Here is a 12411-nt window from a genome sequence, read left to right on the forward strand (position 1 = left end):
GGTGCTGCCTGGGGGAGGGAGAGGGAAAACGAGGACAGAGGACTGAAGCTGTCCAGTGTGCAGCAGGGGAGGACAAGCTGCTTTGGGGAGGTAAGGGTGAAGCTAAAGCAAGGAAAGATGGTGTTTGGGCACTAGCAGCATTCCCTGGAGTTATGCCACCCCCGTGAGGTGCCCAGAGCCCGGGAAGGACCACAGTGCCTTTTCTTGCCAGGAGGGGATGCTGCCCATCCACCAGGAACTTCAGATGCAGCCCAGGAGAAGAGCAGGGAATTGGCAAGAGGGGAAATCCCAACTCGGGACTTTTCCATGTTTAGTGCCAGACTCTCCATTCCACTATTGGCGAGTTCCCATCTTCTGGAAAACAGTACACAAACTTTTCTAGCATCAGTTCAGAAGTCTTTATTGTGATAAGCATACAGAAATTTGTGTGTGCTTCAAAACAAAGACCAATTTCTTCAGAGCTGAGCTGCAAAAAAGAGAGCACATGGCCTGGGTGGCCCAGACTGCTGTCCTTGTTGTGTCCCCCCCAGCCCCTCCTGAACAGGCTGTTGAGCCCTGTGATGCAGCTGGCAGCCCTGCAGAGCCTGCACATCCCTGCTGGCGCAGAGCAAGGGAAGAATTGGAACGGATGAAAAAGGGACATGCATCAAGCTGAGAGCTGCTCTTGGAGAAGCTGGAGAGCCCTGGCCAGCACCAACATCACAAATCAGCCTCTCACCACAGAGGTGATGGCCCCACTTCTGAGAGCTTTCTTCCAAATGGAGGATCTGCTGTGCTTTGCTGTAGGACCAGAGGAATCAGCTGTAGCCTGAGGAGAGCTGGCTGTGTCGGGGAGGAGAGCAGAGGGTGCTTAGAGACTGTGGTAGGGACAGATTTGTTTCTGCAAGAGGTCAGCATGCTGCAGGCACCCAGGCTTTCTCTTCCGATCCCTGAAAATCTCAGGGTCACTGATAGTTTTGCCTCAGACCTGACACTTGGGGGAACACAAGAGGTCTTGTGGAAATCATCAGTCCTAAAGAGACCACACTGCTCCTGCACCCTGCAAAGCTATCAAATCCCCCTGCAAGGAAACTTCCCAAAAATGGACCACTCAACATTTTAACCAAAACCGGAGACACTCATCCCACCTTGCTGCAGCACATCTCAGGGCTTTCCGTGGCAAAACGGGAGAGACCAAGGTCTGGAGTCTTGGCAGCCCAGCAGAGCTGATCAGTGAATAAATATTTGCAAACAAAGAGCATGTGGTGTTAAAAGATGCTTTAACCCAGAAGAGCAAAACTGTACAGGAGCTAGTAGCTGGAAATTAAAGCCAGAAGCTATCAAATTAGAAATAAGGCACAGATAATTATCAGTGAGGCAGATCAACTGCATTAACGAGAGAAGTGATACCATATTATTACTGTCATATTTGAAAATTCCCCCCACAATCGTTGATGGTCTTCACGTACATATTGGGTAGCTCTGGAACACATGTTTGAGCTGAATACAGCTGGGTCAGATGCAGCGCAGAAGCAAAGAAATGAATGTTCATTAAATTCTTTGACCATGGATTTTGAGTAGCCTCCATGGATAAAGTCCTGCAATAGCAGGAGAAATGGGGAGAAAAAATCTTACGCTTTTCTGTGAAAGTTCAAGTACAGCCAGTGATATGCAAGGGTCTCACCCTGATAGGATGCCTTCAGTCAACCAATTCCTGGACCCTCAGACTGCTCAAGAGATTTTTAAATGGCATGTCTGGTGTCACCTTAGAAATTCTTGTTCTGGAGAGACTGACTCGTAAATATGGTCTAAAAGTCATAAAGTTTAAAAATAATGTAACGTATTTTGTATTTATCAGTTTGGGGCCTTTAGGTTGCACCATGTCACATTTACAGCTTTAAAAATACCACAACCCAAACTGAAAAACAAGAGAAGGAAGGCAGGAGGGAGTAAGTGAAGATACCAGCTGATCACCTGACTCCAGAATCAAGAGTGAACAATATTAATACCATGGGATTTGCAATAGAGACACAAAACATTGCTAAAGCTCTTCTCCCAGATTCTGTATTTGACCTTTTCCTTTGGCATAAACCTTTAGCAGGGACCAGAAAAGCAGACTGGCACAGGCTATCTTTCCACACCAGCTTCCACATGAAGTCTCTGCATCAATTTCTGGAATGTCCCAATGGATATGTCAGTTCCAGCATCACAGACACAACTAAGCAGCTGACAGATCCCCGAGGAGGTCTCAGGAGAGGAATTACCGTTCTGCAGTTTCCACACTGTTCATGGGGAGGAAGGATGCACCAGCTCATGTGGGGAGCTTCTCCAGGGCACCTGCTCTGCTGCGAAGACTCCATATGCAAGGAAGGTAGCACAGAATGGAGTGTGTTGTAAGTGGGGCTGACTGAGGAGCTGAAGCAGCTCTGATCACATGCTCTCCTGCATGCCTTCCAGCCGCGACGAAAAACTACTGTTAATCTCTCATCTACCTATCTGCTGAAAACAACAGAAGGAAGACTCCATCTTTAGATGAATTCCAACATCTCAATGTATTTGCAGATAAAACAAAAACTGGTGAATGGACAAACAGTGTGGGGAACTGTTATTTGCAGGTTGATCTGGATCACTTGCTTGGGGGAATGTTCTTTGAATAGTGAAGCCACGTGGAAGGCAAAGTGGCTCGTGTTAAGAGACAGTGATATACGGTGTGAGACTGCACAGTGGCTGTTCTGGAATAAAATGACTGAAAAAAAGCCAAGTTGCAATAGTCCAACTGAACAAAACAGCCCCAAAACTTTCTCTTGCGTAAACAGTCCTGGTCCTGAGATATACAAATGGGGAACATAAAGGATAGATCAAAACCAGAGGGCATTACTTTTATATACACTATTAGCGATTCTATTACCACTTGCTGCTGGAAACTTTGATGTCCAAATTTCAGAAAGATATAAAAATTTTCAAGGAAGTGGAGTCAAGAGCTACAAGTGAGGTCAACACAGAGCATTTTACAGATTGAAGGGCAGTCTATTTAATATGATACAATGACGACTTGCAAGCACCAACAAGGAAAGAGGGCTTTTCATAGCAGAGAGCTACTTAGCCTTTCTGAAATGGGCAGAACAAGACCCAACAGAAGCTGAAGCTAGCTAATTCAGAGCAAAAATAAGACATGGATTTTTGGAAGAACAATGATCTGCCCGAAGATCTTACCACAATACAGGGTAGATTTTTCCCTTACCTTTTGGTCCTTCAATATGTTATGATTCCTACTTCCAGGCATGAAGTAGAAATAACTGGGGGACATTTTCCAGCCTGCATTGTGCAGAGGGACAGGCTGGGAGAACATGAAAGCCCCAAGCTCTGTCTGTGCTTGCCTAAAGGAGAAGGCTTTATTGGGGTTGCACATCCCAATCCCCTCTGCACCTTCTACAGCTTTGCTCGGGGAAACAGGTGAAGGTGTGTGTTTGCCATGCCTTTTTCTCCACAATATCTGCTTTCTTTTGGCCTCCAGCACTTACAAGCCATTAGGAGAAGAGATTTCTGAAAATTTGTGGGAGGTCGACAGGCACCAGTGGTTTCCAAGTGTTTTTATAAAAATGGATTTCTGACATCTCTTTTTTTTTTTTTTTTTTTTTTTTTTTTTTTTTTTTTTTTTTGACCAAGGAGTGGAAAATGGAAGAAAGGGATTCATAAACCTGATCAGTGGCATCGCCCTAGTTGTGTGCTAGAAGGTGGGCTGCAGTATGTGCACTGACAAACCCTGGGTCTTATGGTCATGGGATAAGCCTAAGCCATGAGGGAAGGAAAGGCAAATTTTCACTGATTTTGCTGGTAGAAAGAGTGGTTCAATCTGTGCATGCTCATGCTGGTTAACTGCTGTCAGCTGTCTATTTATAAAGGAACATGACCTAATGAACATTTTCCCTAGGTTGGAGGCTGCTGTATGTTCAGCATAGTGACACTGGGTTGGTTTAGTGGGTGTATACCTGTAGGCATGCTGGTCACACCAGAGTCCCTGTAGGCATAAGCAGTCACTACTGGTCAAGGATTCTTGGCCAGTATGAACGGTTCCTACAAAAATCAGCAATGCCTGGCTGGGAACTCATGTCTTGATGTATGCTAGGGACATGGGAATGGCTAAGTTTAACAGTGAGCCAGCTTTGGTCCAGCAGCAATGTCAGGAAGACGTGGGAAAGAGGCTTCTTGCCACCTGTGAAAGGAGCAGACAGCCACCAGAGCCCAGCTAAGGGCTGATGATCACTAGCCCACTCAGTTTCTTCATCCTCATCCCTTTTTTTCGCAGAGTGGCATCTGGGAGCCTGGCCGGTTTCGGGGGCCAGCTGGGTGCAGGTGGCCGTACTCGGCTAGAGGGCTGCAAGGGCTCAGGGCATGGGGAGGCGAGTGGAGATGTGCTGGTGCGGAAAAGGCTCTTGGGAACAGCTTCATCAGAGGAAGAGCAGGATCACCCTGCATGTGATCGCTCCCAAGAGCTCAGTGGGATGTATGACCCTGAGATTACCCTTGCAGGAGCACCGGCTCCCAAAGATTGCTGCCACTTTTCTCTTTATAATGCTGTGCAGAAGGCAAAAACCAACAAGTAGCAAAGTTTCATTGAATGAAAGTACGACCCATTCAAGGAGGGGACACCTGCTTGTCTGTCCTTGGCAGAGAGAGGTGGCGAGCTTGATGTCCCAATGTCTGTCAGTGCAAGTGTGAGTCAGAAGAAATAAATGCCCTTGTTGTACACAGTCAGTAGCTTCGGTGAGAGGCAAGAGGGGCTTTGCAGTACAGCCTGCTCTGCCAGGGTCTCCTAGCCCTGAACGGCTGGAGTGACATGGCCCCTTTCTCCCCAGGGCTCTTCCTAAACAATCCCTTTCTGCAGGCACTTGGGCTTGTGGAAGAGAAGCCAGGCAAACAGGAGCACAGACACCAGCACGAGGGAGCACAGCACCATCAACCCCACATAGCTGCCATGGGAAAGAGGGGGCATAGCAGGCTCCTCTGCAGGGATCATGTTGGTCAGGTTCAACATGTAGCCAAGGGTCCAGCCTGCATCACTGCTGCCAATCTGAAATGGGAGAGGAGCAGAATCAGTGCTGGGAGGTGCAGGGGCTGCTTGCGGCATTGCCGCGGCAGTGGCACCCCTGGGGAAAAAGGACTGTTCTGTGGAGCAGAGGTTGCAGTTAGCTGCTGGGGTAGAGTCCTCCCCACCATGAAACACACCTTTCCAAGGAAGTGGATCCTTTGCCAGTTCTTTTCAGTGAATTCGTAGCCATTTTCCAGGAGAGAGAGGATGTAGGCTCCAGAGAAGCAATATTCGCTCAGGTACTTTTCTTTTATTTGGTGATACGCTGTCTTCACCTAGGGAAGGAGGAAGTCACCAGGCTGTTAAACACAGCTTCTCGCTGCTCCAGCTTATGCCTGAGCATCCACTGCAGGTGCTGGGGGGATCTTCGCCCTCTTGCCTTGGAAGTTACCTCAAACCACTTATCCTACAGAAAAATATCAGCAGCTCTTGCTACCTGGCAGCCCCAGCCCACTGCCACAAGCACTGCTTACCTCATGCCAAGGCTGGGCGCAGAAGCTCTCAATGGTGCTGGCCACTTTGTCCAGGGCAACAGGGCTTTGTTCACTGGTCAGGTTCAAAAAGTTCATCACAAAGTAGAAAGCAGAAAAAGCCTAAAGGAGAAAGAATATTTTAACCTGAGTGGGCCTCAGCATGAGCAGGACAGCAGAAATCCCACAAAAGAAAATGGCTTTATTTACAGATAGAGAAATAGAAGAACCAACATCACACATACAAAAATAGGTATATTTTCAAAAGTGATGTAATTTTGAGACACATCTGTCAGACCTGATGAGAGCTAAGGACCCCAAAAAGAAGGCAGAGCTAGGAACTTCACTGACCACTTTATCCTGAAGAACTCTCCTCTGTGCACTGGTGCCAGAGTGGCACATGTTGAACGCTACTTGCCATCACAACCGTGATCCCATTTTGGCAACTGAATGAGATGGACGCGCAGCCAATATGGCCACAAACAGTAGAGGTGATGGTCTGAAAGGACTGTACACAGCCCCAGCATATAATCCAAAGTCTAGAAAATCCGTCTCTGACCACGGCCAATAGCTGACAGGTAGGGGACAGTTTATGAACAGGGCAAGGGAGTATTAACAGCTCCCCAGAAAGCCTCACAGCCACTGAAGTCTTGCAGCTCTAGGACTGACGTTCAGTGTGCTATCACACATGACGTGTGTTCAGAGCGTCTCATCACGTCTGGGAAGCAGACAGGTGAGATGACTGATTGATTTCTGTAGTGCTCACACACTTCTGGAAGAATTTCAGATCTGGTACCACCATTGACCTCAGGAGACAAGATTTGCAGGAGCAGTGTATTATGCACGGCCTGCAGCAGGCTCTCCTGCCTTTGGTGCTGACCATCAGGAAGGACTGCTTGAAATATGAATCAGTAAATGGAGCACCCCAAGGAGATTTATACAGGAGATGGGTTAGAATCGCAACAGTGCAGTACTGACAGGCCAGTATTTACTGGGGTAGCTCTTACACGTGCTGTCCTCACAGCAAGTGCAGCACTACTGTTGTAGTTATATGTCCAAAAATCCATTTGGAAACTGTTTCCTGCCCCAGCCATGGAGAACACATCCTAGCATTGCTCTAAGTTTCTGCTCTTCTGATATTTTGGGTTATAGAGAGTTGAAGAATGTGAAGACTTACCCCAAAATCCCCTTGTAATGGAGGTAGGTATATCCCATTGAAGGAGCAACTGGAGTAAGGACAATTGGTTTTGTTAAAGAGTTTCTGGATGTTTCTTCGGCACTTTTGATAATCCCCCTCTCCCTGTATGTACAGCTGGCTGAAAGGAAATTGCTTTTTCTTGACTGATGTACAAGGGTTTTTGAAGAGGTCACTTATATTTATAGTCCTCTGATACCCCTGGTGAAAGCACGGATCAAAGAGGCTGCTGTTCTCCATGGTCTGAAAGTAAAATCAACTCAAGCTGTTACACTTCACTCTAGAGTAACACTCTAGGAAAGAGCCACAAGGAAGAGTGGCCACAAAGCACTTGTCACAGTACATCACACCAATGTACACACATCGGGTCAAAGTGATGAGGATGGTTTACTCTTTGGCTGTGATTTGGGAGATGTGGGTACTGCCACAGCCTCCCTGTAGGACCCTGGACAAATTACTTTTAGCCACATTTTTTGAAGCTGCTCTTGATTTGGGGTTCTCAGAGATGGTGAAATATCACCTCCCCTGAGTACTTCAGTTAAGCACAGTACTCCTGCTATCCCATGCCCAGGAATCAAGGCACCTCAAATTGTAGTACTTTTCAAAGTGTTAACTGTCATCTCTTTGGGAATCTGCCCAGTCTTTATGGAGGATAATGACATTTCCTAAACCCAGACTAAGGGATGAGACATTTGGCAGGAACACAGCAACTGTTATAGCACCAGTATATCAAAGCTGGGAGGGTCCAGGACCTGCACCTGCAATTACAGATGTACTTGCCTGTAGGTCCCTGGCCAGTTTCTGTTGCAGAGCCTGGTCCTTCCCATAGCAGAGAAAGCTGTGCGTGTACACAAGGTAATCCTTGCCGTAGAGACGGAAATAGAGCGTGTTCTCTGGGGACTCAGGAGAGAGTTCATTTGGTACAAAGGTAATCTGTGTTGAGGCTCCTCCGAGGTCTAGTGCTCCTGATGTCTCACTTACGGATTTCAGGGAGTGTAGAAGTTTTGTCCAGCCAGACTTTAAAAAAAAAAAAACAAAACAATGAAAACCAGGTACATCAGGCATGAAGAAGATTTATTTGGGAGCACAAAAAAAAAAAAAAAAAAAAAAGACCTATGAGGAGAGAAGCAGGAGCACAGAACACAGGAAAGGCAGGAAGACCTGGAGGGGGGCAGAGATGGGAGCTGGAACAAGACACAAGAAAGATGCAGGCTTGGAAAAGCAGAAGATGGATCACATCAGTGTTTGCAGGAGGACTAAGAATATGAAATCTAACACAATTATTACGAGAAAACCCAGTCAACTTACTGTTTCAGCTCCCAGATGATGTAGAAGCTCAATAGTAAAGAATCATTGTCAAACTTTGCAGGCACATATTTTAGATCAGGGAGTGAGGAGGATGCTGTATCCAGGCAAAGTTATCAAAGATTCTGGTGTTTTATTTCAGTGCTTTAAGCCTGGCTACAGTGGTACATCCTGATACTTATTTGTATCAGGATGTACTCACAGTAATTGCTGAGGCAAGATGTGCAGTTTCCTGGTCTCTCATAAATGGCTTACAAGGGAAGATAGTGCCTGTAACACACTCCTGCAAGGCACAGTTAACAAAGTGCTGCAAGCTGATGATTCAAAATATGGACTTGCCATTGATACAGTACCTGCTTGAAGTTGCCCAGCAGGTAGTTAATGGTGATCCATCCATAGGCTCCTTCTTCCTGACCACTGATGATTCTAGCACCCTGGAAGTTGAAGGGAGCTGAGCGTAGCGTCTTCTCTACTGAGGACAAGACTTTGTCAGCTGCACTTTTATTCTCCAAGCTGGATGAATGGAAGAAAGGATGGAGTGACTCTGGCTGAGAGCTCTCTGCAGCCTATGGGCTTTATTCTGAGTAAGCAGGCTGCAACTCCTCACCAAGCATTAATGAGAACAGAATAGTCATTCATATGGGTACATCCAGCTCTAACTGGCCACGTCCCTCTCTGTCACCCCTTGACAGCACAGCTGCCACCAGCTCTGACACCTACAGACCCCACAGCTGAGAGTGGTGTCTAGAACAGAGACCAGAGCCCTCTTGTTCTCCTGGAGCACGTGCCTTGGTAGGGATTGCACCATGGAGATTCCTCTCACTCTTCACCATCAGCATTGCATAAGAAATCCGTGCCCTCTGGTATCCCCAGGGAGATTTCCCAGGCAATACATACATAATATCAGCTCCCTGTCCCAGCCAGGCAAGAGGTCTTGGGCACCCTCATGAAAATTAGAGGTTGGAATTAAAGGAGGATACGATTATAAAGTTACCTTAGCTCTGATGGTCTTGGGCTGAGTCAAGGTATGTGAGGAGTTGCAATGTGGTTGGGCTCAAAAGTCCTGGGTCAAGCCTAATACCAGACTGTGGGGGATGTCTGAGCATCCCCTTGATGTGGAGGATGTCTGAGTATCCCCTGAGCATCAGCTTGGGCACTGCTACCCTCCTGGTGTCTCTGCACTACACGTGGGTGCTGGAGGTGATGGAAGCCTGAAGTGAGTGCAAATGGACCTTCTGGGCAAGCAGGGGAAGAGCCCGGGGAGACTCAGGGCTCAGAGAGGCCAGTGGTTGAAAAGGAAATCTGGGCAAACGATGAGCTGGCAGCATTTCCAAGGACTTTGCCCAAGAGGCCCCCACTGAGCATCCGTGGCAGTCCCAGGCGTAGCGGTGCAGGAGAAGGGAACAAGCCCTGCAGTACCTGAGAAGCCGCATGCCGGCAGTTGCTCCGAGGTAGACGGGTGTCTCTTGGTGCTGCCTTGAGGGAATCACCTCTTCTGCTTGTCGTAGGCACTGTGCCAGAGAGGGACCTGCCTTCTCCGTGACGTGGGAGTAACCTGAGATCCCAGGGCCTTCAAGAAATAAGGACACTTCATTGCTCAAACTCCAAGCGTAACCCCAGAGTGCATCATGAGCAGTCATATTAAACCATATCACTATCACAGGCAGCAACATCAGATTCAACCACCCCATTTCTAAGGAGTTTTAGAAATCCTACAGTGCCTATTAAGCCTGGTGCACACATAGACAGCCACAGCACTCAGCATCTGCCACCCACTCTCAGTGAAGCAGGCTATGAACTAGCAATGAGGACTGCAGTGAGACAGATCATTTGCTTAGTATGTCCTGGACATCTGCAGACTCATCTCTGCTTCTGCCTGAGTGTACCCTGGATCTGCGCCTAAAAATCCCTGACCCTTCACTACACTGGGTCCTCCAGGGGAAGATGCTGTCATTTGTTTGTGTATTTGTATGCTCACACCCCAGGCAGGCTCTGACAACACCTCTCTGCCCCCCAGAGCACGGTGATCCATGAGGGTCTACTTTGTTCCTTGTCATGTGCATCCTTGGGCTTCATTTGTGCCTTCCTAAACCATAGAATATCTACACAGCAATTAAATAGAATAAAAAATAAACCATGACATGCATAAGTTGAGCAACCTTGGCCTGCAAGCCCAGTGCCTAGCTTGCACAGAAGCCTTGACAAAGAGCAAACCATGCCCTCCCCTCTTGCTGGCTGACGTTCATCAGCACTTCAGCAAGGTTGTGTGCAGATGTTTTATTTATTCAAGTACATTCTTTGGTACATTACTTCCAAGCATCCTAAAAACAGAGGAGAAGGTGGATCCAGCTTTCCTCCCAGGAAGGTCAGGCACATACAGCTCCCCATGGGAAGTGGTGGGATACACATTAGCTCACAGATGTAACACTATTTTCACTATTGACCTCTTCCTCCAGATTTCTCCTCCCCCGCCCTTGGGTTGCATTATCTCTTCCTCATCCCATGCCCATTCCACAGCTCCCTTTTCTCCTCTTACCTTCGACTTTACACACCTCCACCTGCTGCACCACCCCAGTGTCGTTCTCCTTCTCTGCTGGCCACTCATACACATACAGGTTAGTGTGGGACGACCCTGCATCCAGCACAATCCCATACTGTGGGCAAAACAGAGCCGTCATTGCACGTGAGGCACTGAACCAGACACAGTGTGTGTTGGTCTCCACATGTGGGGGGACCAGAACTGAACAACCTATCTGGCATCTGTGGGAACATGCTGTGTCTTTAATCTTCTCAGTAGTGCTTCAGTGCAAAGTTTCCATCAAAGGATACAAGAGCAGAGAAGCAGCAAAATGGGGACTGATACTGAGGAGATGATCCCCTATGAAGCCCTACCTGTTTTTACCATGAAGATATAAAACAAGATGTTGAGGTGCACAGAGCCAGAAAGAGAGGTTAGCCAGACCCAGCAAGGGCAGCAACATGTCCTGGAGCACTATGCACGCCTAACCCCCCAGCTTGCTTGTAATACCTTAATATTCTTCGGAAGTGGCTTGTTTTGGGTCACTGCTACAGCAATTAAAGCAATCACAGCCAAAGTAGAGAAGAATCCCAGGATGAGTAGAATTTTTCTTGTCCAGGACATCTTTGGTTTGGTACCTGTGACTAGAGCAGAAAAAGGATGTTAGTATCCCAGTAGTGCAGCTTACCTCACACTCCAAAGGTCTTCAGGCATGTTCCTGCAGTCCCTTTCTACTATGAAGCATCTACCTTTGCCCATCCCTGCTCCCATCTCCTGCTCATGAGGGATTTCTTAGAGGCAGAGCTCAGCCTTGGTGTCCTGCAGATCTGCTTTCATGGGCCGTGCCACTTGTCCATGGTCTACCCTGTGCCAGGTGGTGGTGAAGGAGGACTTCAAGATGCAAAACCATACAAACCTTACAAATGATCCCAAATCCTAAAGTTATTTTTAGAAGTTAGCCCAAGTGAAAAAAAGCAACATACCTCTGGAAATCTCTAACTGTAGACAAATAATGTCTTCCCACCTTCCTAGAGAAAATGGAACCTAAAGTGCCAAGAGAACAAGCAGGTCCATTTGAAACCTAACGCTGACCTGGAGCTCTGTGCTCCCTCTCATCACGCTCATGTGTAAATCTGCTGAGGCTAACTGTGAAATTTGGAAGTGAATTTGGAAGCTAACATTTTGTGAGTGCGTGTTGGAGGCACAGCATGCTTGCCAATATCTCCAAGAATGCAGCTTAAAAAAATAGTCTAGTGCACATACCAGACAGTAGGAGGTAAGAATGCATTTTATACAGCTTTATTCAAAAAGGCCCCAGAACTCATGGACTGAAGTGATTAGAAACAGCAGAGCATGACAGCTGGGAGACTTTTCTTCTTATTGGAGAGAGTAGTTGGCTTAGGTTATGCTAGCACTGAGCACGTCTGTTGAACAAAAATTATTTTAGCACTAGAAAAATGAATAAAAACAGATGCTGTAATGTAAAATTAGCTGCACAGTATGGATATGAAGCTAGCACTCTTGAAAACTGAAACTGCTGCTGACAGTTGCACAGCACATCCGTGTAATTATTGCCACCCTTACTCTGAGATCTTGCCTAGAAGCAGCGACTAACAGCTTTCTTGGGTGTTTACTGTCATAGAAACGAACCATGGGTGACTTTGCATCATTTCTAAGATTTTCAAACTTCCTGTTGTGATGGGTGTTGTGTGTCTGCTCTATCTTTTCAGTAGTTGCACTATGAAAGTAGCAGCATTAGCAGCAAAGAAGGAACAATTTTCTCACTGTAATGGACCATCCCAATAAACAGCTGTAGAAATCCCTTGTCTGTAGGCAGAGGCATAATGCTAATTGT

General features: G+C 47.1%; 1 protein-coding gene across 1 annotated transcript in view; it reads right to left on the minus strand.

Annotated features, from left to right (window-relative positions):
* Positions 1-383: 383 nt before the first annotated feature.
* ENTPD1 (ectonucleoside triphosphate diphosphohydrolase 1) overlaps positions 384-12411 on the minus strand; it is a 33268-nt gene continuing 21240 nt past the window's right edge. The window contains exons 2-11 of the mRNA XM_086467430.1: positions 11067-11200; positions 10575-10692; positions 9458-9608; positions 8392-8551; positions 8042-8068; positions 7514-7750; positions 6716-6976; positions 5542-5661; positions 5206-5343; positions 384-5050 (exon numbers count right to left, since the gene is read on the minus strand). Of these exons, the coding sequence (XP_086323556.1) occupies positions 4844-5050; positions 5206-5343; positions 5542-5661; positions 6716-6976; positions 7514-7750; positions 8042-8068; positions 8392-8551; positions 9458-9608; positions 10575-10692; positions 11067-11200 (1553 nt within the window). The 3' untranslated portion in view covers positions 384-4843. The remainder of the gene's footprint in view (positions 5051-5205; positions 5344-5541; positions 5662-6715; positions 6977-7513; positions 7751-8041; positions 8069-8391; positions 8552-9457; positions 9609-10574; positions 10693-11066; positions 11201-12411) is intronic.

Source organism: Leptosomus discolor, chromosome 6 (assembly GCF_034619465.1).
Source record: "Leptosomus discolor isolate bLepDis1 chromosome 6, bLepDis1.hap2, whole genome shotgun sequence".
In the NCBI taxonomy this organism is placed as follows: Eukaryota; Metazoa; Chordata; class Aves; order Leptosomiformes; family Leptosomidae; genus Leptosomus; species Leptosomus discolor.